General features: G+C 44.5%; 1 protein-coding gene across 1 annotated transcript in view; it reads left to right on the top strand.

Annotated features, from left to right (window-relative positions):
- Positions 1-26,631, top strand: part of Thsd4 (thrombospondin, type I, domain containing 4) — a gene marked incomplete in the record, with an annotated part of 530,583 nt that overhangs the window by 97,967 nt on the left and 405,985 nt on the right. Inside the window, 1 exon segment of the mRNA XM_013518949.1 lies at positions 5,824-5,926. Within this exon segment, the coding sequence (XP_013374403.1) occupies positions 5,824-5,926 (103 nt within the window).

Here is a 26,631-nt window from a genome sequence, read left to right as displayed (position 1 = left end):
CAGCTGTAGAAGAGGAAGGGAGTGTTTGCTCAGAACACTGGCTTTTCAGACACTCATGGTTTCTACAACTGTCGGATTCATCTTCAGTGAATTAATTCAGCTAACATTCATTGAACATTACTGTGAGCTGGCACCTTTAGCGTACGCTAATTTCTTCTCACAAAAGTCCCGGAGATTGGGAACTTTGAGAAGGGGCGGGTCTAAGACTTGTCACTTAGATGTGATTAATTAAAGCTTTAAGGGGCTGAGTAAGTGTTTTATCCAAGGTCATTCAGCCACTTTCCAATGGCAATGCAGGGATGTTTTCTAGATTTCTTTTTTAGATTGCTTCCTGGTAATGTTAAATACATCATCTGTTGCTATGGTAGCTGATCATTTGATGGAACCCAGAGCAAAGCCAAGGGTGAAAAAAAAATTGCATGTCTGACTCAGCCAGGCTTCTAGGTCCTGTTCCTGGGCACCACCTTCCTTGTGCGTGGTGCTCTTCACCTCCTGGGGAAGGGAAGTGATTAATTACAAAGGTGAGCGTTTGATCCTGACCGAGGCCTCCTGAGCAATGGGCATGGTATGCAAGGTTGTCATCTCAGCTCACCAGAAATGTAGCTGAAGTTTCCAGAATTCTCATGGTGACTCACAGCAACCCCAGGCAATTGTCTTGATGGGCCATTGGAGAGGCCATGTATTGCTTTATAAGGATTCAATTCATTTTGTTAAAATACACGTTTATTTCTCTCCCCTTGAGAGTCCTGTGGGGAACATCCTCCCCTCTTTAGGGCAGAAACGAGTTATCTGAAAGGAGATTTCGTTTGCAGAGGTGTTATTTGACTGTAAAGCTCAGGTCCTGGAGGAACCTGTTGTCTATCTATGAGCTCAGTTTTCTGGCCCGAAGATGACAAGAATCTGTGCCCATGTAAAGGACCTGCTCTTTCAGGAAACCTCCCCAAGGCCAACTCCTACTGTGATATAAGAGATGATTACTGACAAGGTGAAGGTGACTCAGTCTGTGACACAAGGAAGCAACCAATTTAAAGCTTAACAAATGTAAAATGATGAAAGTTTTAACTTGAGAGAGCCTGAACAGGAGAGGATATTATGTGCACATAAGAAGAGTAGGATGAGGCTGGAGATACAGCTCAGTGGTATAAGCGCCTGCCTGGCAAGTACAAGGTCATGAGTTCGATCCCCGGTACCACAAAAAAAAAAAAAAAAGTAGGACAGGTATATAGGGACAGGGGTCTCCATAGGTGGGACAAAGATAGGATGAAGGCCTCATGGAGCTTCATTAATAATTAATGACGGTTTTGACCTCTGCAGACAGACTCTAGTAATTAGAAGGGCAAAGCAGCTAGACTCTGAGGATTTCAAGACAGCGAAACACAAGCAATTAGGAAGACAAAGGCAAAGAACTCAGGACCTGGAAGTTCCCTGTAAAGTTATTAACACAAGAATCACAAACTTTCCTTTTTATTTAATACTTAAGCCTAAAAAACCTGTCTTTAAGTCCCCACCCATAATTTTACCCTCTACCAAAGGACAGAGAAAGGTTGCCTGGCCGGAAGAAATCCAAGGTTAAAATGAAAGACACCGCCTGTAATCCCAGCACTGCAAAGCCTGAGGCAGGAGGATCACCTTGAGTTCGAGGCCAGCCTGGGCCACAAAGTGAATTGAAGGCCAGGCTGTCTCAAAAAAAAAGAAAAAGAAAGAAAGAAAGACCAGCCAGGGAGCCAATCCGATTCCAGGAGACTACATGGGAAGTAGATACCTCATAAAAAAGAGCTGGTATCCAGGGCCCAGGAGCAACTCACTTTCTAGTTCTGCCTACCCATTCTGCATAGCTGTCTGTTGCTTCTCTTTTCCTCTTTCCCCATCTTTAAATGAATTGTCTTATTTTACTTTAAACCCAGCCTCTTTCATTCTTTACTGACACCGAGTTTAGGAATGCGGGGACCTGCTTTTTCCAGCAAAGCTTTGGTTTGCAGCCCACACCTGGACATAACAAGTACCAACAGAAGTATCCACAGAAGAGACACGAAACAGCGTTTCTCGGACTGTGCAGGGTTTCAATCCTCACCCCATAGCTCTTTGCTCCATTCATTCGTTCATTCATTTAGCTTTTCGAGATATGGTCTCCCTCTACAGTTCAGGCTGACCTTGAACTCACTATGTAGCCCGTGATTAGCCTCAAACTCGAAGCAATCTTTCTCCTCAGCTTCCGAGTGCTGTGATTATAGGTGCGAGCCACCAGGCCTGGCCCCCTTGTCCTTACAGGTGGAACCATCTGCCTCATCAAGCCTTTGAGGCTGAATGAATCTGATCTTGGCCTATGAGCATGAGTTTCAGACCCAAAATGTCTGGGTTTAGATCCTGACTTGAGCTTTGCTGGCCCTGTGATCAAGGGCACATTGTTTAATTTTTCATTGTTTTGGTTTCCTCATCAGTAAAATGGGTATGTTGTTAGGTTTGTTTTTTTTTAATTTTTCTTTTTTTGGTATAAGGAATCAAGACTCAGGATTTCATGCTTGCCAGGCAGGCACTGTGCTACTCAGCTATAACCCTGGCCCTTTTTTTGTTTTAATGAGAAAAAAATTAAAATGAAATAGTTTCCAAAAGGTTAGTAAGACAGTTACAATAATTAATACATTGTGTACTGTTGTCTTCATAGTAGATATTCAGAGTTCAAGGTGTAGGCATGATATCTTGTCCAAACAATATTGCCGTAGGCAACTGAGTAGATAGAAATATTAGATAGAAATATTGTAGACAGTCAGACAGGACTGGGCCTTCGAGGGAGCCAGCATGAAAGACCAGATACCTTGCAGCTGTAGGAGACAGGCACTTCCTCTGTGGGCCAGACCTCAAGGCAAAAGATTAAACAAATACGCCCTCATACCTTCCTAGGGATGGACATCAGGGATTGATATTCTAAATTGGTAGCTATCACCTTGAAAAAGCCAGGAAGAGTCACTCACCCAGCCCCTTACAGGAAATGCTCCTGTTCTTTATTCATGTCTGCTTGCTATGTGACTAACTTCCCCCATTTGATCCTGATATAATCAATTTTACCTGAACAGTTATACTTATAATCTTATTGGTTGATCATAGCTTTGTCCCACTTCATGTCCAGCTTGCAATTTCCCATGTTTCCCGCCTTGGACCCACCTCACCTTGTGGATTTGCTCTATAAAAATCCCTAAAAAAGGCAGGCTCCTGGGCAACCCATTTGGATCCCCTTCTGTCTCTCTTGGACAGAAGCTTTCTTTCCTTCAGTAAATACATTCTACTCTTAACCTCTGTTGTTCCTAAAATTCATTCTTTGATTTTAGGGAACATGAACTTGTCCCAGATATCTTTCAGGTTGGGAGTTTCTTTCCCCTATATCAATATTAGCACAAACGTTTCTTGTCAATGAACTCAGAGAAACTAGCTGTGTAACTATCTCATTGTTAGGTTTAATTGAGTGAATCTATACAAATCTCCCAGCAGAGTGGCTGGCATTTAGCAAGTACTCAAGGGCAGGTAGTTCAGATAATCGTGGTCACCCTCATTACTCCAGGATCTGCCTTCTTTGCCTGTACACAGTTCTGTCTCAGTAACCTGCATACACACCTGGGCTCCACTAGCCTCAGATTTCTTCAGCCAGGTTTCTCTCCTTCCCCTCAATTGCACCTACCTCCAAATAACAGTTCAGTTGGCATCACATGAGTCCCTGCTCAGGATCATGCAGAGCCAGGACGCTCTGCCAGGGCACCTTGTTACCTCCCATTGCACTTTCTTGTGCCATTGGCTTTCTGGACACTGCAGTTTCCCTGTGGGCTCTGCTCATCCCAGGCTCCCGTGGGTGCTTTGGTGCCTCAGCACCTAACTTCCCACTGAGGGCTCCAGGCCACAGTAAGCCTCCAGCTCAGGAGGTCCCTGGGCCAGGTTCAGATACAAAGCCCTTGTTGGTGACCAATGGACATGGTCCGCACTATAACCCATCACAGGTGACGAGCTGGCTTAGTGTATGTATGTGGATGTTACGAGTGTAGGTAGAGCACTAGGCAGTAGTGAAATGTTATGCTACACCATAAGATGGAAATTTGGACACGCAAAACTGGCTAAGGGTCAGTGTATTTGGAAGATCTCAATATTGATCAGTTCTTTTATTGCATATGTGTGTATATATAGCAGAAAATTTGTGCAGTAGAAATAAACTGAAACTTGACTATGAAGTGAAACCATCTGTAACCCTACCTTAATCACAAAGAAGCATCTTAACCAGAACCTCTTCCTGGGACAGCTGGTGTTGTCGGAAGTCTGGCTGGATCCAGAGTCAGGGTGCCAGCGGGTGGGCTTCCGGAGCCCCTGCCTGGCAACTTCTCATGGATGCCAGCGGTCAGCCCACCCTGCGTGTCCTCCCACCCCTTCTCCCTGCAGGTCCCATCACGGTCTACTTCCTACAGCTTCTTGCTCCATATGGCTTGGCTTGGGCCACAGCCAGGTTCTGACCACCTTGGGGCTGGTGCCAGCAGCCTCTGCCTCTGCCCTGTTCCCTACCAAGCAGATGTTTGCCCTCCTGCCAGGTCTTATTCCTCACCATGTTCCTTCATTTTCTGGGAGATCTGGTGTCTAAAGCATACAGTAGATTTCTTTGTGAACCCTGAGGACTTTGAGATTTTATTCCAGAGACTTTCTATACACAGTGTTTTTTAATATTTAAGGAGTCAGGGTCCTTTCTCTTCCCTTCTGGTAATACACACATACACACACACACTTTCAAGTGCACACCCCCACCATTATGTTTTTAAAAGCACACAGAACGTTGTATTGTTCTTTATCCACAATATGAATTAGAGATTCTGATTTTGCTTTTATTTTTCACACCCATTTTGTCATTGTTTGTATTCCATTATTTGGTTCTGCTCTGTTTACCATTTATAAGTGAAAGAAATAAGCCAGAAAGCTGCATATTTTCTTGCTAGTGTAGTGTGTCAGAGTCACCTGGATGCATTTGATAGCATACAGATTCCTGGACTTCTTTCGGACTTCCCGAATAGTGATCTTTAGGGGAGGGACCCAGGAGTTTGGGTTTCCAGCAAGATCTCTGGGTGATTCTTTCGCATGCTGAAGTGTAGGAGCTCCTGCCTGAGAGAGTGGGCAGAATTTAGAAGAGATGGGGAGAGCGGTGAGAGAGAGCCTGGCGGCCACCTGACTCCTTAAATATGAACCTAGGCTCTGCCCTTCCTAGTTCTGTGACGCCTCTGTGCCTCTGTGTGCTCATCTGTGGATAAAACTGTGAAGCTATACTATTCACCTCAGTGGTATAATGAGAATTGACTGATACTTGTAATATGCTGAAAATAATGCCTGGCTCACAGTGACGGCCTGGGATGTGGTTGTGTGGGTATTACTTTGTGCAAGAGGAACTTGTACACGATGTCAAACTCAGATGGAACTGGAAGTCCTCTGTGAGGAAGGCGAGCGGAACCGGAAGTCCTCTGTGAGGGAGGCGAGCGGAACCGGAAGTCCTCTGTGAGGGAGGCGAGCAGACCCATCGGTCAGGATCAGAAGGTTTGAATCAGTGGCTTTCAAATAATGGAGCACATACAATGAATCCAGGGAGCATGTTAAAAATGTAGTGTCCCAAGGGATTCTAAGTCAGTAGACTTGGACCAATTCCTGGGGATCTGCATTTACAGTTTCTGATGCAAGAGGTCAGCACATTTTGAGAAACCCTGGCTTAGAAGAGGAGGACTGGCATTTGGAGTTGAAAAGTGACCTTGGATTTGCCTGGGAGTAGGTAAGGATGGCCGCTAACGCCCTCTTTCCTCTCCGCTTCATTAGGCATGCCCAGAAAGCAGTAGGAGTATCCGCGAGGTGCAGTGTGCCTCCTACAACAACAAGCCGTTCATGGGCCGGTTTTACGAGTGGGAACCGTTTGCAGAAGGTAAGCACGCACCAGCCCGGTCCGTAGGAATTGTTTTTGTCTGTTCTCTGATGGTGTTGCTCCCTGGGTCATGGGGGCGATCCTGGATGGAGCATTAATTGAGGAGAAAATGTGACACACACACATACACACACACACACACACACACACACACACACACACGCCGGCAAAGTGAACTGTGGGGATCCTCACCAACAGTCACATGGGTCGGTGAAACCTGGGGCGATCCCCAGCAGTGAGGCATGGCTTTCGAGGAATTGGGTGAAACAGGAGGTTCAGACATAAAATATGAGCAGCAAGCAGGGATGGAGGGTTTTGCTTTTCCTCCATACCTGCTACGGGGGCTGGTATGGGTGTTTAAGCACACACACAGAGGTGCAGAATTGATAATTACAGTTTTCACTTGTGGGGGACCTCCAGTACTATTTCCGAAGGTAAAGCGTAGTAGGCAGACATTTCCCGGGGTCCTTGCCATTTAAGAGACAAAAGGTCTGAACTGGATAGTTTGCCCATGCTCACCAGAGCCAGTTTCTGTTTTGCAACTCAGGTGCTAACATGGATTTTGGACTGAGAAGTGTTAGATGTGAGATGTTTCTGACACTCACAGAGAAAGTAAATTCTCTAGGGGTATTGGGCCAAGCAGAATTGTGATGCTTCTGTACGGACCAGAAGTCCTCCTCTTCGTCTTCCAGGGACCAGCTGAAGAGCTTTGCCTGGTCAACATTTCTCAGCCTCAGACCCCGGCAATGGCTAGGGCAGCTGGTGCTGGCCAAAACCCACAGCACGGAACACTGCCGCTGTGTCCAGGACCTGGAGATACTGTCTGGGAGAGGGCTTGATAGAGAGGTGTGCTGATAGTGTTGCATACTCTGCCTGGCGTGGCTAAACTGTGGAAGGAAGCACCTAAGTAGAAGCCCTTGAGGACAGGAAGGGGAGTCTGTGTCTCACTGCCCTGAAATTGGCTGCAGAATTGGTACTGTCTATGCGTTTTTCTCAGAGGAGAGTCTGTAGTTGCTGTTAGGTTCTCAGACTGGCTGTGTTAGCTCAACATTGTTAGGAATGAACTTGAATGGAAAATCAGGACCGTCAGAACCAAACAGGATAGATATACAGATGAAACATCCAGCAGATGGAGTGCAAATATGAGGGTCTGTACAAGGTTGGAGGGTCACAAGGGAAGGAAGCCGGAAAGAAAACTGTGATTCTGCGGATAGAGCTTGGCCCAGACCCTTTTCATTCTTAAAAGCATCACGTTAAGTTCAGGATGGTGTCCCAGTTGGAATCCTGGGAGAGATAGAAGCTATTGTTAGGAAACATGGTAAAATATGCATAAAGTGTATAGTTTAGTTAGTACTGTCATACCAGTGGTAATGTGTTAAGGTTTTATGTTTCCATCATGTCTTTGTAGGATGAGGGAAACCTAGGTGAAGGGTGTATAGGACCTTTCCTTACTATTGTTGCAACTCTTCTATAAATCTGAAATGGTTTCAACATAGATTTCTTTTTGGCGGGGATGGGGATCTACCTTAGTGGCATAAGCACCTGCCTGGCAAGCACAAGGTCCTGAGTTTGATTCCAGGTACCAAAAAAAAAAAACTTTCTGGCATTACTGTGGATTGAACTTAGGGCTTTTGCACTGAGTTACATCCCCAGCTCTTTTATATTTTTTATTTTGAGACAGGGTCCCTGTAAGTCCACCCAGGATGAGCTCAGACTTATGGTCCTCCTGCCTCAGGCTCCTGAGCGCTGGTATTATAGGCATGTGCTACCACACAGAAAGCTACCCCGTTTGCTAGCTACCTGCATTCTGTGGAAGACAAAGCTCTAGACCTTGTATGAGTGAGGGAAAGGACACTGGATTAAAAAGTGTCCTCCCCTTTCAAATTTACATCCTTCCTGGAACCTTAGAATATGACCTTATTTGGAAACATTGGGCCATTGTGGAAACATTGGGTCATTGTGTATGTAATGAGCTATGGAGCTGGGTGGACTCTTAATGTAGAATGACTGATATTCTTACAAAAAGAGAGGTCACAGTCAGATGAGGGCACACCGAGTGACAGTGAGGGCAGAGATTGGAGTGATGTGTGTGCAAGCCAGTTAACACTGATGGTTTCCAGAACTGTCAGGAGCTAGAAGAGGCAAGGGAAAGATCCCCAGCCATCCAGAGCCTTCAGACTGCCAACCTCCTGCTTTTGGACCAGCACCTTCAGAACTGTGAGAATAAGTCTCTGTTCTCTTAAGCCTCTGTAGTTGTGCTATTTTGTCATAGAAGCTCTAGAGGGGGAGGAGCTAGGGTGTGGATTGATGGAGATCTGTTCACATGTAACTCAGAAAGTTGAGTTGGCCTGACCAATTGGAGGAGATGCCTTAGAGAAGCTAGGCACACATCCAAAGAGGGTGACAGCCTTGTGAATCTAGCTCTACCCAAGGCACTGGTGTCAGCCCTAGATCCGATTAGAATCACACACAAAAGACACTGATACTTGGCCTCCATCCCTGGGCACTGCTAATCTGGGGTGCAGCAGGAGCCTCAGGAATTTTAAAAGATCCCAGACTATTCCAGTGGGTAGCTGGAGTTGAGAAGGGCCCATCTGGGAAGACGGCAGGATCCCAAAGATAGTACCAGCCTTAACTGGAGGACAAAATCATGGGTGTTGTAAACCAAAAGATGCAGCCTTATGTCAGAACAATACTTGCTAGTGAGTATCTGGAGAAGCCATGCTGACTTCTGTCTGGTGCTTTCTCATGAGCCGCTTTATTTTATTATGATTAGCTGTGAGGAAAAATGAATCCCCCCAGCACAGCACCCCGCTCAGTACGCTCTGTGTGTCGTTACCTCCCCAGGAGCTGAGGCTGCATCGCTGGACATTCTTGGCATGGTTGGGGAGGTCATCAGCCAGCTGCTGGCACAACACCTCCACCTGCTGAAAGACTTCATGACAGGGTAGACTGGGGCCTAATAATGGTAGCGCTATGTAGGCTGCAAAGAAAATGCTATGCTAAGGTTCTCACGTATTACAACTATCCCTGCTGGTGCCTGCTGTGGTTGCGATTCTACCTTTTCTGTTCTGTTTCCCCTCATATGTGCTGGGCTTTAAGTAAGCAACCTGAGAGAATTTATTTACTGAACATTTAATTTATTTTTGGAAAATTTCAAACATAGGTAAAAGTGGAGTGAATAACGTGTTGCTTCGTACCTGCCATTTAGTTTCAGCAGCTATCAACTCGTGGCTAATCTTTTTTATAAATACCCCCATTATGGGAAAGTATTCGAATTCATACTAGGCAGCATTATTCATTGCTGAGTGTATCACTGAGATTTCTTGGTTGTGACAGAAACTTAAGCTCAATACATTTAAACACGAAAACTGTTTTGTTGATCATGCTACTGGGAAATCAAAAGATTGGCTAGAATTGAGAGTTAGCTACAATCCAGGGAATCAGTAGTGTTACCACCCTGCCTTCATCTTTTTCTGTCTCTTGGATCTGCCTACTTCTTTCTTTAGTAGACAAGCAGGCTTACATGGTTGAATTGCATCTCTCAGAATGGTATGCTAAAGTCCCAACTACCAATCCCTGTAAATGTGAACCTTGGAAGTGTGGTCCATGCAGATATAATAAAGATGTGATTTAAGAAAAGGTCATATTGGAGTAAGGTAAGCTCTAATCTGCCATGACTGCTGTCCACAACCCCTGGGAATGAAGATAAGGCACAGAAAGACCTCCCCCAGGGACTTCAGGGTGACCATGCCCCTTCCAAGACATTAGTTTTAGAGTTTTGGGTTTTAGAACTGTGAGACAATAAATTCCTATCATGAGTCAGTTTGAGTAATGTGTCACAGCAGTGCCAGAGCACTCATATACCTAGTGACTGTGTCCATCTCAGGAAGATTGTCCTGTGGTCTTCTCTGGGTCCAGCTCCATCACCGAACCTCATTTTGAGGCAAGGGGTATTTGGGCTGGCTCAGGTCATGTGACAAATGCCTTTGTGGGGAGACCACATCCCATGAAGCAGAGATAGGGAAGTAGGCACTGAGCAGATGGAAAAACAGCTTCTTCTAGAAAAATCAGTATGTACTTCTTGACCACAAGCCACCGAGCTTTTTTAATGAGCTAATTTAAAAGCCCTGGTGTTTTACAAAGTAAAAGAAAATGCAGAATGGTCACAGATTCTCTTCTGTAATGTGCTACTAGAAAGTTGCTTTGTAAATATGTTCCCGACAGTGGTATTTCTCACATGTCCAGAAGGGAAGAAGGGGACCCACCGTCACTGGGGTTGCATTTACTTTGGCTTTGTTTAAGTAATCCTTTTGTCTGCTTAGACTGTTTTTTTGATTTTCATCTTCTTCCTCTTAAATGACTCCCAGGCTGAGCAGTGGGAAGAAGAGACTGCTAATGATTCAATGGGGCGTTCATGGTTTACGGCTGGATTTTGATCGGATTCTTGCTTTTGTGCGGATGTCTCCTGTTACGCGCATGTGCCTACTTAGGGAGACAGCTGCACTCGCTCAGCCCGGTGCCACACAGAACAGCAAAAGCAGAGAACAAGCTCTGATAAACACATTAATTTCACCAGATGGTTCTTCTTAGGCCTTTAATCACATTTCCTGGACACAGTGACCTATCCTTAGGTAATGCATCTAGGAATTTTTCTCACAGTGCTGGATTTAGTATTGTAAAGAGGAGTGGAAAGAGAATCAGGGTGCCCGTGTACCCTTGCTTACCCAGAAAGTGCCATCTCAGAACTCTTTCAAACAGCCTTGAGAGATTTTTTTTTTTTTTTTTTGGTACTGGGAATCAAACTCAGGACCTTGCCCTTGCCAGGCAGGTGCTTGTGCCGCTGAGCTATATCCTTCGCCCTCAAACAGGCTGAAACAGTGAATCATGTGGTCAGTGTAGCTATCAGACTTAGGATGCTGACCTCGGGGAATGTGATAAAGTTGTCCCCCCTCATTCATCAGCTGTACATTCCGAGACCCCCGGTGGATACCTGAGGACAGCACAAGCCCTGTACATGCTATGTCTTTCCCCCTTTGTGCGTACCTATTATCAGTTTAAATTATAAATTAATCACAGCAAGTGAGAAACAAAAATAATAAAATGGAACAATGACAACAATATATGGTTATATACTGTGATGAAAGTTGTGTGAATGTGGTCTCTTTCAAAATATCTTATTGTCATGTAGATCACAGCAACCTCAGCATATGACTTTTTTCTTGAGGACTTTCATATTTTCATCTGAAAGGGAGCATGGCCTGGCTTCTCTGGCAGATCCGAATTCCCAGCATCACCACTCTGATGCATTGGGGCCATTATTATGTAAAGTAAGGGATACAAGATTTTGAAGTTTAGAGAGATTCTTTAGGACCCTAGACCCACATTTTGCCTTGCTGAGATAATCAGATAAGGACTTGAAGAAAATGTAGAATCACAAAATGGATTGTACAAAGACCAAGAAATGAGTATTGGCATATATCATAGTAATAAAGGGAAAAAAAAGCTCAACCATTAAATGAGCCTGAGAATGTGGTCCAGTGTGTGGGAGAGTCATCAGGAATTATAATCCCAGGATTTTAATAGAAGACACATGTTTTATATTACAAAGGCTTATTCTGGATTATAAAGTTCTCCTGAGATGCACACCACCACGAGTGTTACGAATTTTTTTTGCAGGGGGACTGGGAATAGAACTTAGGACCTTACACTTGCCAGGCAGGTGCTTATGCTGCTGAGCTATATACCCAGCCCAAGCGTTATGAATTGAATGGTTTCACCTGTCCACAATTCCTATATTGAAGCCTTGACCCATCCCTTCAGGTTGTTTTTGGAGATGGGGCCTCTAGGGACATAATTAAGGTTCAGTGAAGTCACAGAGTAGAGCACGGATCTGATAGGTTTAGTGTCCTGATAAGCAGAGGAGTGTCTACCTCGGGGAATGTGATAAAGATTCACATTCAGAGACCTCTGTGAGATCACATGATGTAGGCCACCTACAAGCTAAGATGAAAGGTCCTGGTATGAAACCTACCTTTCTATCACCTCGATCTTGGACTTCCAGCCTCAGAACTATGAGAAATATATTTTTATCATTTCAGCCCCCAGTCTGTGGTATTTGTTACACAGCCTTGCATTGACTGAGACACTGAAGATGAGATGATAAAAATTTCTCATATGCATTTTGCATCTGCTGTATCCTAGGCATGGGTCTAAAAATTAACTCACTTAATCCTCACCATGACTCTGGAAACTAGGTACTATTGTCACCCTCATTTTACAGAGCAAAGAGAGGCACAGAACATTAATAACTGGCCTAATGCCACCCTGCTAGTAAAGCGGTAGAGCCGGATTCATCCCCAAAAGTCTGCATACTGAAGCTCTATTGTATCTCCGCCTAAGAGAGTTCATCAACCTGGCTAAACACTGCAACAGGTCAAGGAGAATGGTGATTGAGAAAATAAGACTAGCATGGGGTACAGCCTATTGCAGAATCTTCTAGAGGGTTTCCTGTTTTAGCCTTGTTCCCCTACTGGAAAGAAAGAGCAGAGCCAGTGAGGGGAACCAGCTCTCTTTTAAAATGGCATCAAGAAGACATCTTTAGAGTATTTGTTAGTGCAAGAAGAAAGAAAAAGGTTTCTTTAGAAAGGAAGAAAGCCCAGCGTGTCTGTAAACTGAATGAAGCTTGTGGAGAGGGGGTAAGGAGGTAAGGATCAAAAAGAACAGTATCTTTGAACTGTTCTATCCTAGAAGAGAAGATGCAAAATAGGCACTTTTCCTCCTACAAAATCTGTACTGTTGCTTCCTTGCATGCTATTATAGAAGGATTCTTCAGCATTTAATAAAAAATTAATTTGTTCAAGAGAAGTCAAAGCAAACATACACCCATAAAAAGATTTATTTAAAAATCAGAATGGCTTAAAACCACAAGCAACCCACCAATATCCATCAGCAGGATTTTCAAATAAACAAGCTGTGGGCTATTAACTCAGCTATTATAAAGGGGCTATTAACTCAGCCATTATGAAGTACACATTACTGATACAAATAAAGCCTGGATGAATCACAACATGTTGTACAAAATGAAAGAGCAAAGCAGGAAGCATCATTATCCTAGATTTCAAATTATACTACAAACCTATAGTAGTAAAACAATATGGTACCGGTCCCAAAGCAGACATGTAATCAATGGAACAGAATATAGAGGATGCAGAGACACCCCAGGTACATTCAGCCATTTGATCTTTGACAAAGGGGCCAAAAATCTATGCTGGAAGAAAGATAGCCTCTTTAACAAGTGGTGTGGGGAAAACTGGCTGTCCACACGCAGAAGACTGAATCTAGATCCATATCTCTTACCATGTACTAAAGTAAAATAAAAGTGGATCGAAGATTCAAATATTAAAACAAACATTTAATCTGATGGAAGATCAAATAGATAAAGATAAAACTATGGAAGACATGGAGTAGACAAGGACTTTTTGAACAGAACTCCAGGTGCATAAGAAATAACATAAAGAATCAACAAATGGGATCATAACCAACTAAAGTTTCTGCTCAGCAAAGGAAACAACCAAAGGAGTGACGAGACAACCTGTCTTGCTAGCTATTATTCAGACAGAGGACTAGTATCTAGAACATATAAACAACTAAAATTAAGAAAAATAGACTCTTCCATAGTAAAAGACATAATCAAAAAAAATTGGCAGCTGAAATTTAGCATAGGTATTTCTCAGAAGTACAGATGGCCAATAAATACATGAAGAACTGTCCAACATCTCTGGCCATTAAAGAAATGCAAATTAAAGCAACACTGAAATTCTACCTTCAGAAAGACTGGGTATCATCAAAAAATAAGTAATAACAGATGCTGACGAGGCCGCATGAAAAAAAGTAACACTTCTACATTGCTGGTGGGAATGCAAACTAGTGCAACCATTATGGAAATCAGTATAGAGCTGTCTCAAAAAACTAAAACTGGAAATTCCACTTGAGTCAGATATTTTCCTTCTAAATATTTTCCTAAGAGTTAAAGACATCGTATTACAGTGCTACATGCATATCCATGTTTAGAGCAGCCCAGTTCAAAATAGCTGAATCTTGGAAGGAGATAATAGATCCATGAACAGATAAAGAATGGATAAAGAAAATGTGGTGTTTGTACACTGTGGAGTACTACTTAACCATAAAGAAGGATAAACTTGAGTCATTTGTAGGAGAATGGATGCATCTTGAGATCATAATGTTAAGTGAAAGAAATCAGACACACATGCTTCAATATCAAATTATCTCTCCTTTTTAAAATTTTTTTTTGTCTATTTTGAGATAGTGTCTCCCTGTGCAGTTCAGGCTAGCCCGTGCTCACTTTGTAGCCCAGGCTGGTCTCAAACTCGCAAGGATCCTCCTGCCTCAGCCTCCCGAGTGCTGGGATTACAGGCATGCACCACCACACCCAGTGGTGAATGATCTCTCTTAAATGAGAAATATAAAATACAAATAAAGAGCAAAATGAAAGACAGATAACACAAATAGGGAGATCTTTAGCAAAAGGGAGAGGGACCAAGAAGTGAGGGGGAGAGAGGGATGGGGAAAAGAATTTTAAAAAGCATTAAGATGTGTTATGTGGATGTACCAACTCCTCATGAGGATTATAAGGAATAAAATAGTGGCCTGGTGGGGGAGCGAGGAACATTAGGTTGAGCAGAAGAAACCAGATACAAGAGTACATAGGTCTGATCCCATGGATGTGATGTTCTAGACTAGGAAAATTCAGGCTAGGGTGACAGGACATTGAACAGGGTTTGCCTGTGCAGGCGGAAGAGGACAAGCTAAAAGGCAGCATGACAGAGCTTCTGGAGTGAAGAGGGCTTTCTCTGTCCTGATTGGCGTGGCTGTTACACGGGTGTATACAGTTGTCAGAATCCACGGAACTGCACACTCACCATCTATGCATTTTATTGTGCACAAATTATAATTTTAAAGCCCTTTTATTTTCTCTCCCCTTCTCCTCCTCCTCTGTCTCCGCAATTCTGGAGGATGACATCGAGAGCCGAGATAAATTTCATCAGTATAGAACTATTGTAAGACTTGCTAGCTTCCCCTCAGTCCCTCATTTTAAATATCCTTCTTGTTTCCCATGCAGGAATAAGGTTTTAGGGAGAATGGGCTCGCAATGTACAGTAACAACTATAAAACTGCTAGAGGTACGGATCTCGCAGTGATTTCTTGCATACAACCCCCTAAAAATCACAGGCAACAAAAGCAAAAATGGAAGACACAACACAGTGCAGAGGCAACCTGCACATGAGAGAAAACACTTGCAGACCATGTGTCACATGAAGAGCTCATCTCTACTTTATATGAAGAGCTCAAACTACTCAGTAACAAGAAAACAAGTGATCTTATTAAAAAGCGGGCAGAGGACCCGGATGGACATTTCTCCAAAGACCTCCTGGAGGCCTCCAGGGTCTATGCTCAGTGTCAGTGATCGTCAGGGAAATGCAAATTAAAACCGTAGTATCACCTCACACCTGCTTGAAGAGTGGTTGTTAAAAAGGGGAAGGTAACAAGCTTTCACGAGGATGTGGAGAAAAGGGACCCTTGTGCAGCGTGGCAGGAACGTAAGGTAGAGCAGCCACTGGGGAAAGTGGATGGAGGTGCCTCAAACCCCTACACAGAATATCTATTTGATGCGGCAACCCACTCTGAGTATAGACGCAAGGGAACTGAGCCCAGCCTGCCCAAGAGACGTCTGCACTCCCACCTTCATCGCAGCATCGTGTGCAGCCGCCAACATACGGAAGCGATACGCGGGCCCATCATCCGATACGTGGTTAAAAACGTACATGTGAATATGCACAACGGAGTATTGGTCAGGCTGGAGATACAGGATAGCCCGTCGCTGGTGACAACACGGAGCTGGAGAACTTCATGCTGAGTGAAATAAGCCAGGCACGGGAAGAAAGGCCACATGATCTCACTTACAACCTGCGGAATCTAAAAGTTCAGTCACAGAAGCAGATACTAGAGGAACAGAATGCTGGTCACCTGAGTCTGTGGGCAGGGACGTGGTGGGGAAAGCGAAGGGTCAGGAAAAGCGCGTACGAAGTTTCAGTGCGTCAGGAGTAAGTTGTGACCCTCGGCAGAGCAAGTTGACTATAATCACCTTAAGAGTAATGCATTGTGTAATTCAAACCTGCCAAGGGTGACTTGAAATGTTCTTATAACAGGATCTCCCTTAGTTCAGAGCTGGTAAGTGTTTGAGTGGATGGATGTTTCCCTTAGCTTCCTTTGCTTGTTTCATAATGCATACATGCATCAAAGCAGCACAGGCCACTCCATAATTAGATAGTTATTTGTCAGTACAGTTAAAAATTTTAAAAACACACAGTATCATTTTAGACTTCTTTAGAATGATGGGTCCAGACTGTGAAGAAGCAAGCTAGATGTGTGTATTTGTTGAGTTTTATTGGAGGCATAGCTGGATTGCTCAGAGAATCAACAGGAAGAGAGGACAGCCAGGCTTGGCGAAGGACAGAAACTGGGACGCTGGGGCAGCAAAGGGGAATAGAACTGAACGTCACTAGGAAGAACTCCACAGGTTTCTCTACCCAAGATTCAAAGTCCATCCTGGAAACACAGTTTTTTTGGAGACAAGTTCTCAATAAGTCATTAAGTTGTCCAAGTTGGGTTCAAACTTGCAGCCCTCCTGCCTCAGCTTCCCAGAGTGCTGGAATTACAGGTGTGTCCCACACCCAGATTGGAAACAAGACCTCTAGTCGGCTTGGCTTAGGCTGTGTCCCCACCCCTTGGCTGGCCAGTGCAGGTTGATCGATAGCCTCCCACCCAAGACTGCCTACCAAGAGAGAAGTAATTCTTTTGTTTTGTTTTATTTTTTTGAGAAAGGGTCTTGCTATGCAGTTCAGGCTGGCCTTGCGCTCACTTTGTAGCCCAGGCTGGTCTCGAACTCTGCAAGGATCCTCCTGCCTCAGCCTCCTGAGTGCTGGGATTACAGGCATGTGCTGCCACCCCTGGCATGAGAAGTAATTCTTAAAACATAGATCCAGATGCCAGGCCAAAAGAGTGAGTGTGCATGCTGAGTGGCCCCACATGACCAGTGTCCGGGAGAGAGATTCATGACCACTGAGGATGCCTGCCTGGCTTGTCAACTGTGACTTCATCATTAGGCTTGGAGAACTTCTTAGTATCTGGGGAATGATTAGAACTGGATTATAGCACTTGAATATAGTTCTTTCCCACTGGCCACATCTGCACTTTGACAAATGTGCTCCTCCCTACATATAGATGACCTGGGGTTGTGTGCTTCCCCGTGGCTTCCAGTCATTATGCTGGCTCAGTCCAGGCCAAACAAAGTGTGTTTACTCAGGGCCACTGGGTCGTGTGCAAGGGGGTGACCTCAGGCACCTGTGAGGGGGTTAATAGTGATTCTGTCCCTTTCCTGTGGTTTCCAAATTCCTGGTCAGCCCCCCTCCCACTCCCAAGTAGGGCTAAATGTGAGAAATGTCTCCTGAACATACCCACCTCTCCCCTCCCTGCTGTTTCTGACGGAGACTACAAGATGGGACAAGTGATGATCACACAGCGCTCTCAGGCTTTTCACTGGGAAACTTAGGCTGTGGAAAAGGAAAGACTGAGGCAGAAAATTGCCCCTGCTCCAGGGTATTCTGGAAAGTGCGAGTGGTTCTTGTAAAAGCAATTTCTTTCCTGGCACTTGAACCAGTGTCACCCTGGAGAATTAGTAAAGCAACCCCTCAGGGTGTATTTCAACATCTAATAAGCAGATTAGCCTGAATGTGAATACTCTTACAGATCTGAAACGGAGCGTGGAACTTAAACTCATTGCAAATTACTGGATAACGAGACCTGATCCTGTTGTTTCTTTCTCCCAAGAACTCAGCCTTCTCCGGAGGCTGCCTCACCGCATCCCAGTGGTGTGGCTGGTCAGGACGGGCAGGTTAGAAGGTGCTATCCGCCCTTCTGAAGATTCTATAGATGTGAGGCTGAACTCTCCCAGGTATAGGAAAAATGAAAATGCAATTCAGTGAGCGGTTGCAGAAGCCCAGCCCGTCGGGCAGAGAACAGTCCCTGGCCTCAGTACCCAACAAAGAATTTCTCCTTCTGTGCAACCCAGACTTGCCTAACTCATTTCCTTTGCAGCAGGGTTTTCTCCCCTCTGAGCAGAGGTCACTATGCTGTGAATCAGGAGGGATGTGTCCTGAAGGAGTGATGGGGGACGCTGAGTCACACCTTGCACGGATGCTAAGAAACTAACGTTGAATGGTTTTTGGAGTTAGAAGGTTTGTGGCTAGAAGGTAATTAACTGGTCAATGCATGTGCAGCTTCTGTTTAAACTACAAACTCAGTCCCTCCTGTACATATTTATCAGAAACATCTCCACCACCATTGAGTCCCTCCCCTAAAGCTGTTAAATAGCAACCATACCAGTCAATCTCCGTTTCTTAGAAATTTCAGCGAGAACATTCCATGCATGGATCAGCAAGACTTGCTTCCAAAGGATTAAAGGAAACATCATCTGTTGTGTATCTGTAGTCTGAGGTCAGAAGAAGAGAGAGAATGTGCTTCCCTCCTTTTTTTTTTTTTTAACCTGCCTCCCCACATTCTTGCAGTGTCATTAAGAGTTTACCCTGGAATGATGATTTATGGCCTGGCTACCCCCTGGCATCATGTTGAACTAAATAAAGGCCAAGAAGGTTGCCCTTCAGATACTTGAAAGCAGCCAGTTTTTCATCTTGAATGCTCTTTGCACCAACACGTAAATATTTTATTTCCTTCAACTGATTCCTGTGGTTTGGGGCACGCTGTTTGTTTATCATCTTGGCCGTTCTCTGCAGAAGATACCACATGAGTCATAATAAACAGGTCTGCCTGTGCCAGCTCTCCCAAGCGTTACACCGTGCTGGCCTGGGGAACAAGGAGCGGCTTCGAGACTGGTTGGTGATGTTTTGCGTGCTCATGAGAAGGGAAAATAGCAGCACCTGTACTGCTCTGCCATCTCTATAGTGTTTCAGGTCGTGGTTACATAAGTGCGATTAACCCTGCTCGTTGCTTGAAAAATTGGGATAAATCTGTATTCTTCAGATGAAAGATGAGATTCTTCAGTGTTCAGGGAGTTTGCCAATCAACACCTAAGGTCTCACTACAAACGCCTGTATTAAGCTTCTGCTTCTTAAAATACAGTAATTGCGGGGAGAGCAGTGCAAGTGTGAATGCATGCCATTTGCATTGTCTAACACACGTCCACCTTTAAAATGTAAGTGAAAATCTCACATAGGGCTGACTGTAGTTTTCCGAGAGAAGACTTCAGGTGGGTGATATAGTTGGGGCAGGACAAGTTTTTGGAGTCGTCCTTTAAACAGGAGCAGGGTGCTAAAGGTGGAGGAAATAAATCAAGGAGTTTCAAAAACTGCACCATCTCAATGTCTAGTTTTCATGAAGCTTTTGGATTGTATTTCTTTTTTTTTTTTTTTTTTTGTTTTTTTTCTCCGGTACCGGGGCCGAACTCATGACCTTGCGCTTGCCAGGCAGGTGCTTTGCCGCTGAGCTAAATCCCCAGCCCCTTGGATTGTATTTCTTATCTGCACCTGAACCTCTATCTACCACAGCAAAGTCAAACTGCAGTTTTTGGCAATTATTTGTGTGTGAATTATTCTGTCTTCAGCCTGCACTGTGGAGCCTGCTTGTCACCAGATCCTGACATCAAAGGAATCACCCCTTTGCTGCAAACCTAGGCACCTATTCGAGATCCTTTTAGCCCAAATACTTAGTGACTGACTATCTCTAAGGGTGTGCTTCTCCTGAAGATGACTAACTGTGACCTCAGACACAAGGCTTTCATTTACAACCATTTCTGTTGAACGCGGGGGACATTTCTGGTTTTTCACTTTGTCCTTAGGCCTGTTCTGTGACAGCAGCTGCTCCGTTCTGCTTACTCTTGGCCGCTGGCAGTGTTGACTGATCTTGGTGTGGCCCACTGACGTGGACATACCTTTCTGACACTTTCTATTCTGGACCCAAGATGGTGCAGTTTCTGTGTTTTCCTCCAAGGAACACAGAAGTGGCTGTCACTACTGCACTGTATTAGGTTCTTGCTGTGCTCCTTGATGGATAATGCTCAGTTGTTTTGTCATTTTCGTTCTGTATTTTGGGATCACACGCATACACACACACACCACCACCACCACCACTACCGCCGAGTGCTGGGTTATATTTAAATGGCTCGGAAGTAACACATAGAAAGGCCTCATATGAATTCTAGTTTTGAACTAAAGATTGTTGGAAGCAGAGATTTTTTAAAAAACATGAATGATGAATGACGAGCAGCTCAGGGACTGGTGAACAGAGTCTACAGTTCAGGGTTCCTACTTAGTAATTATTAAGACAAGTTTAGGGAAGCACAGTTCTACACTGGAATCAGTTCATCTTTTTCCTGGGCGCTCCACTGTGAGTGCCATTTCTTTGTGAGGCGGGATGACAGCAGGTAGGCTCTGACAGCTACAAGGCATCTCTATTGGGAAGGGCAGGAGCGGCAGGACAGAGGGGCAGAGAGACCAGCGACTGTCAGCGGTCAGAAATGCCAGGCAGACCGGCCTCGCTGTGAGTTTAGTGAGGTCAGAAGTCAGCAGTATAGAGGCAGGGAACTGGCAGGGCAACCAGAGATCTCCCCTGGTTATCAGATTCGTATATTTTTGCTTTAAATTTTTATCGTACAGCCGTAATTTATTGAGCTGAATTGAGTTTTGTCCAAGGGATTGATTGGAAGTTTGGATTCGTCCCAGGAAACAGCTTTCACCTAGAGTCATGCTCTAGCAAACTGTGGTGCTGTGAAATTGAACAGCCCATTAAAAATAGGTCGGATTGGGGCTGGGGATTTAGCTCAGCGGCAAAGTGCCTGCCTGGCAAGCGCAAGGTCGTGAGTTCGGTTCCTGGTACCAGAGAAAAAAACCAAAAAAAAAAAAAAAAAAAAAAGGTCGGATTTAAACAGGGCAGTGGAGCCCTGGGTTTGGGGAAAACGTTTAGTGTATTGGGAACTCTTATGAGTGTGCTCTCTGCTGGGATCATAAGAAGTGCCTGTCATTGGAAAAGGGGACAGCAGAGGAGCACCCGCGTACATTCCAGTCAATTCATGTACCACTTGATGGCAAAAACTTAAGACGGGAAAGCACATCAGATGCGTACAGCCCAAATTCCATCTGTGCCTAAGGTTATATGGCAGCTCATCATGTAATAGCTCTGGCCCTTGTCCAGTGAGCGTGTAGATATTGGCAGCTTTGCATGCTTAATAGACCCCCATCAATCAGCCACAACGCCTTGTCCTACACCCACTTGCCATGTTTGCTTAAGCTGGCTTTGGAGGTTGTATAAATAGCGTTAGCAATCTGCTCTCCCACCCTGGTGATGAATGGCACCTATTAAAACCCCCTCGCATGTTCGGAGGATGTGAAGGAGTAGGAACTTGAGCCGCTGGTGTTTACAGAGGTTATCAGTCTCCTTCTGGGTACGTTCTCTGCATCAGCAGCCAGAGCACAGGGTGTCTGCACCCACAGTGGATCCCTGGGCCTCTGCCTTTCTGAATTAGCCAGTGTCCTGCCTCATGGAACCTGGCACAGTTTGCGCAGGGATTGCCAAGTGAAACTGTGACTCAGGGACCGGACAAGGGAATTCAAGTTTACGGAGAACTGAAAGGGGCACCTTTCCTGCTTGAAGAACAAAGAGTGCTAGGACAGGCTGCCACTGATTCCTGAGGCCACCTTTTGTTCCATTCAAATGGCCGTGGGGAGAGGACACAGGCCCTGGCCACAAGCCTCAGGCTCCTTGGACCACAAATTCTTTTGGAGGAAATGAAGAGGTTACTTCCTCCTGCGGTGAGCTGCCAGGCGGCAGTGTGCACCCACATGCTCCAATGGTGTAAGCTCTGGGAAGAGTGAAGGCGTGCCAGCTGCATGCATATGCATGGCATCCTTGCCTCTGAGACCCATAGGACGTAGCACGTGCAGATGGGGCAAGGGCCTTTGGGCAGAAGGAAGGGCGTAAGCGAAGGCGCATGAGTAGAAAGCACAGCATGTGTTAAGAGCTTCAGGATGGGCACTCTGGCTGGGGCAGCAGTTTATAAAGAAAAGTGTCGGATAAGGCTACCCTGGAAGTTTGGGGCCAGGTCACAGAGGGCCTCAAAGAGGAGACTGAGGAAATTAGACTTCACTTTATAGGCAGCAAGGAAAGGGGGGGCAGCGTGTAACATGATCACAGCAGCCAGCGCGTCGGGAAAAACAATCTGGCAGAAAAACGCTGCGAAACCTCTTTGGAATAAAAGGGGCATAAATAAATAAATAATGGGCACCTTCGGTAGTAGTGATTTTAAGTCCATCCTGAGATGTGTACGCTGTAGGTTTTGAAATCATAACATATTTTGTTTTCACCAGCAGCTAAAATCCTTTTTCATCCCTGCTCTCGTCCCTTTTTAATTTTCTTTTCTGCATTTCTCCCTTCATTCTTTCTCTACCTCCTTTCCTTTCCTTCTGCTTCTTTTTGTCTTCCTTTTTCACACACTCTTGGCCTCTCCCCTGTGTATCTTTCAGGGCTAGTCCTGTTTCAGAGGGGTGAGATGAGAGGCTCCAAACCCAGCATGAGGGTTGAGTTTTAGGACGGTGTTGCAAGCAGGCCCAGCTGCTGTGATTCTGGGCCCGTCTGACAGTCGAAACTGGGCTCCATTACTGCAGACAGTGAAGTCATCCAACTTTGATTTTTATCAACCCCAGCCGCACAAGTCCAGGTATTTGGAATGAGTAGGTGTATTCTTGTAATGATAGTTTTTATAATCACACTTTCTGGACTTGTCACCGAAAGACTCGAGTGACTTCTGTGCCTCTTGGCACAGCGAGACCAGTGGAGTTTCTGTGGCTGCGACAGATGTGCCCCAGGTGCCTGCCCAAGCACACCTAATCAGTGTTCTTGGACTCTAGGTGTCCATGGGTTCAGCTCGCAGGTGTGTGAGTAGCAAGAGTTCCCCTGTGGGTCTGTAGCACATACTTTGGCGTCGAGGTGGACTTGAAGAATCTGTTTTGCAAGATAACATGCTGGGAAGAGGGTCATTTAGCTTAGTGGTTCTCTGCTCATTTGTGCATATGTGACGGCGTTTGTTAACTAATTAAAATTGCCTTGTGTCGGAAGAATGGCCGTCAAGTGAGAGATAAACGTTCAGTGGGATTTGGAAGTACCGTGAGCTTATGGTGCGCGGCGTAAGGCTGTGAGCAGGAAATGCATATAACCCTCCATGGAAATGTGATTCAAGAGAAAGCTGGGAGCCTCTATAAACATTTTTGTATTTGGGAATCTGGGAATTTGAGAAGGTTCCGGATGTATGCCTCAGGAATGTCAAGAGTCTGCTATAAATCCAAATTTACAAAACAGATAAATTATTGAATGACTGCTCGGATTGCAAAAATGATTTTTATTTTATTAAATATTTACTGCACGTTTACCCTTGCAGAGCCCTTTAGTAAATACAGTTAGCATTTGACTGATAGGAATGCAGCACAGAGAGTAGTTTCTAGATACAATGAATTTGTTAGGCGGAATCTCCTTTCCATAGGGCTAGAAGAATTTAGGATAATCTTTTCTCCACTTGAAAAATCACTTTGCAGGGCTGAGGATATGGCCCAGTGGCGCAAACGCCTGCCTGGCAAGTGTGAGGTCATAAGCTCGATTCCCGGTACCCAAAAGAAAAAATCACTTTGCATATATGAAAGGGATTTGTTGAGTAGTTATTTATGATTTGTCTTTTTACCATTGGATATTTAGTATAGTTTTCTTTTTTTTTTTTTTTTTTTTTTTTTGTCTTTTTGAGACGGGTCTCGCTATGCAGTTCAGGCTGGCCTTGAGCTCATTTTGTAGCCCAGGATGGTCTCGAACTTGCAGCGATCCTCCTGCCTCAGCCTCCTGAGTGCTGGGATTGCAGGCATGCACCACCACGCCTGGCTTAGTATAGTTTTCAAAGCTGATTGATAACAAAGGTTCTTATTTGTTACACTCGGTCATCACCATGGGTTCCATCTTTTGGCTTAGGTGGAACAGCCAGTAAAGCCCTCACCCTGGAATTCACTACCCCACGACCACAGGCCTTAGCTTCTCTGTCCATAAAATGGGGATAACTGTAGTGTTCCTCTCTGTTTTGGAAGAGGAGTGGAACATTCCTGTACTTGGCACCTGCTCAATATGTATTAGCTATTATATCATTGCTGATAATACTTTTCTAGTCCCCAGAATGAGATCAGTTTACTTAAGCTGAGCAGTATTTTATTTCCAAAGGAGTGTTTTTTATTCAGTTTTTCACGTTTTGATTTTGTTCCCTATGTAGACTGTTGAACATTTTCCAAAATGAGGAAATGTTTGGCATTTCACTTCAGCAACTGGTGTCCAGCAGTATCAGGAGACCCTGGCTTATCTACTGCTTGGATTAAAAGTGCTTAAAGGTTCACTGCTTTATATCTCTGTTCAGCTGTACTGTGATCTGGTGCAATTCTAAGAAAAAAGTAAAAAAGAAAAGGGAAAACTAGGTGTGATGGTGCAGGCCTAGAATCCCAGCACTCTGGGAAGCTGAGGCAGGAGGATTCCAAGTTTGAGCCCAGCCTGAGCAACTCAGTGAAATCCTATCTCAGAATAAAAAAATAAGAAAAGGACTGGAGAGATATCTCAGTGGGAAGGCCCTGGGTTCAATCTCCAGTGTTTCTCCTTTCCACACACATAAAGGGAAGAAGAAAAAGAGAAAAAGTTGAGAGAAAGAGGCAGTATGTTTATGGAAATGCTAGGTTAATCCTAGTTATGTCAAAGACCCATTTTAGAGAAATCCACTTGTCCAGCAGTTCCGTGGTCCCAGCATATCACATCTAGGCTGTGTTCCTGGCCTGGAAAGTCCACCTAGTGTCACACCCACAGTGAAATCACGCTCGTCTTCCCGCTCCTTCTCTTCCTCACCTTTCCCTCTTACCAGGCACAGCATCCCGAACTTGCTTATCTGTGACTCCGCCTGGGATCACTTTAGTCATATTCACTCACGCAAATCTCGTCTTAGTCTTCAGGCCCCAACCCAAAGCTGGCCAAATCCATGAAAGATTCTGCAACTTCTTTCTTGCTCACTTGCTTCTTTATTCAACTTGTGTGTCCTCCAGCTTGGTCACCATAGCAGAACACCTGATTATAGTTAGTGGCAATCATAGTAATAATTAAAGACACGCTTGAGAATTCTGTACCACCCAGAACAGTTTCACTTACACTAATTCTTTGACTCTCCTAAAAGCCCTGCAAAGTCAGCAGTCAGATGTTCTAACCCTGTGGTAAATGGTTACAGGTCAAGCTGTAAGTCCAACGAGACCAAGACCTTGAACTCACCAAGCCCACCAACCCTATTTGCATCATATGGCTTCATACTCCTGCTGTTTTTTGCATGTTACTATCACCGCTTTAGCTAAGATGTCAGTAACAAGGACATTAGTAACATCCTTGATGTCTGCAAAGATGTCTTTTACTTCTGAGCCCATCAATAGCATTTGGCCCTGTACCCAACCCACTGAAGACTTGGTTAATAATAGTCATGTTTATTGACACGCAGGAAGAGTGTCACATAAGCCTCAGCCTTCTTCTGTAAGGTAGGTGCCTTTATTAGGTTTAGATTCAGTTTAGGTTCAAGAGGTTTTTCAGCTTTGATAAGATCACATGGATCAAACCACTTATAAGCATTTCTTGATTCCCTTCTGCTTTGAGAAAGATCTGTCTCCTGCTTCTTATTCGCTGTCTTTTATTTTGCTCTTAACTTACACTTTGGGTTTCTCCAATGAGAGAAACAATGTGATACTGAAGCTTGTGTGTCTTATTTATTTCACTTACTATTATGGTCTGAAGGTGCGTCCATTTTCCTACAAATGACTCAAGTTTGTTAACACATTATGTACACATACCAACTTCCCACAAGGAATGGAAACATTATGTATCATAAACATGTAACAAAAAAGGAAGAGGATCAAGCAATGGATGGGAAAAAAAAGAAACAGATGGAGGACGAGGGAGGAAATGGAAGGAGAATGCAAAAAGGAAATAAAATGTATTATGTACATTTACCAACTTCCCCAAGGAATGTAAACACTAGGTACTAGAAACATATACTAATAAAGTAATAACAAAACATAACTAGTGAACATGTTTAACTTATCGTAGTAATCGTGGTTGCTTATGTGTGTGTTTTGTTTCAGTCTTTTAATTCAGACTTCCATGTAGCTTAAAAGTGGAAGGTAGCATTCATAGTGGCTGTGTTGCTGGGATAGGGTTGGGCTGGATGGATCTGCTCTTTGGAAAGCACAGTGTGCAGGGGTGGTAAATGGAGAATGTGGGTGAAAAGGACTTTTCCTCTGTCCTGCTTGGATCTTTGGGCTCTCTGTTTCACATTTAGCTGGGTTGTACTTTGTCAGTACCATAATATTCCTATCAAATATATGGACAGCGCTTCCAACCCTTTCCTCTTATGTGACCTTAACCACAGACTTAGATGAACTGGAACCCTGGGGATGGAGCCCCAAACAGGACAAAAAAGGCTAGTCATGTCTGTTTTTTTGTAAATGCATGTGGAGTTTTCACTGTACACAGAAGATGTATTTGTCTTACTAGAAAAATACTTGTAT

Source organism: Chinchilla lanigera, unplaced genomic scaffold, assembly GCF_000276665.1.
Source record: "Chinchilla lanigera isolate Chin_1 unplaced genomic scaffold, ChiLan1.0 scaffold00049, whole genome shotgun sequence".
Taxonomy (NCBI): domain Eukaryota; kingdom Metazoa; phylum Chordata; class Mammalia; order Rodentia; family Chinchillidae; genus Chinchilla; species Chinchilla lanigera.
The sequence above is the reverse complement of the archived record's forward strand: the minus strand, read 5'-3'. Positions and strand labels throughout refer to the sequence as shown.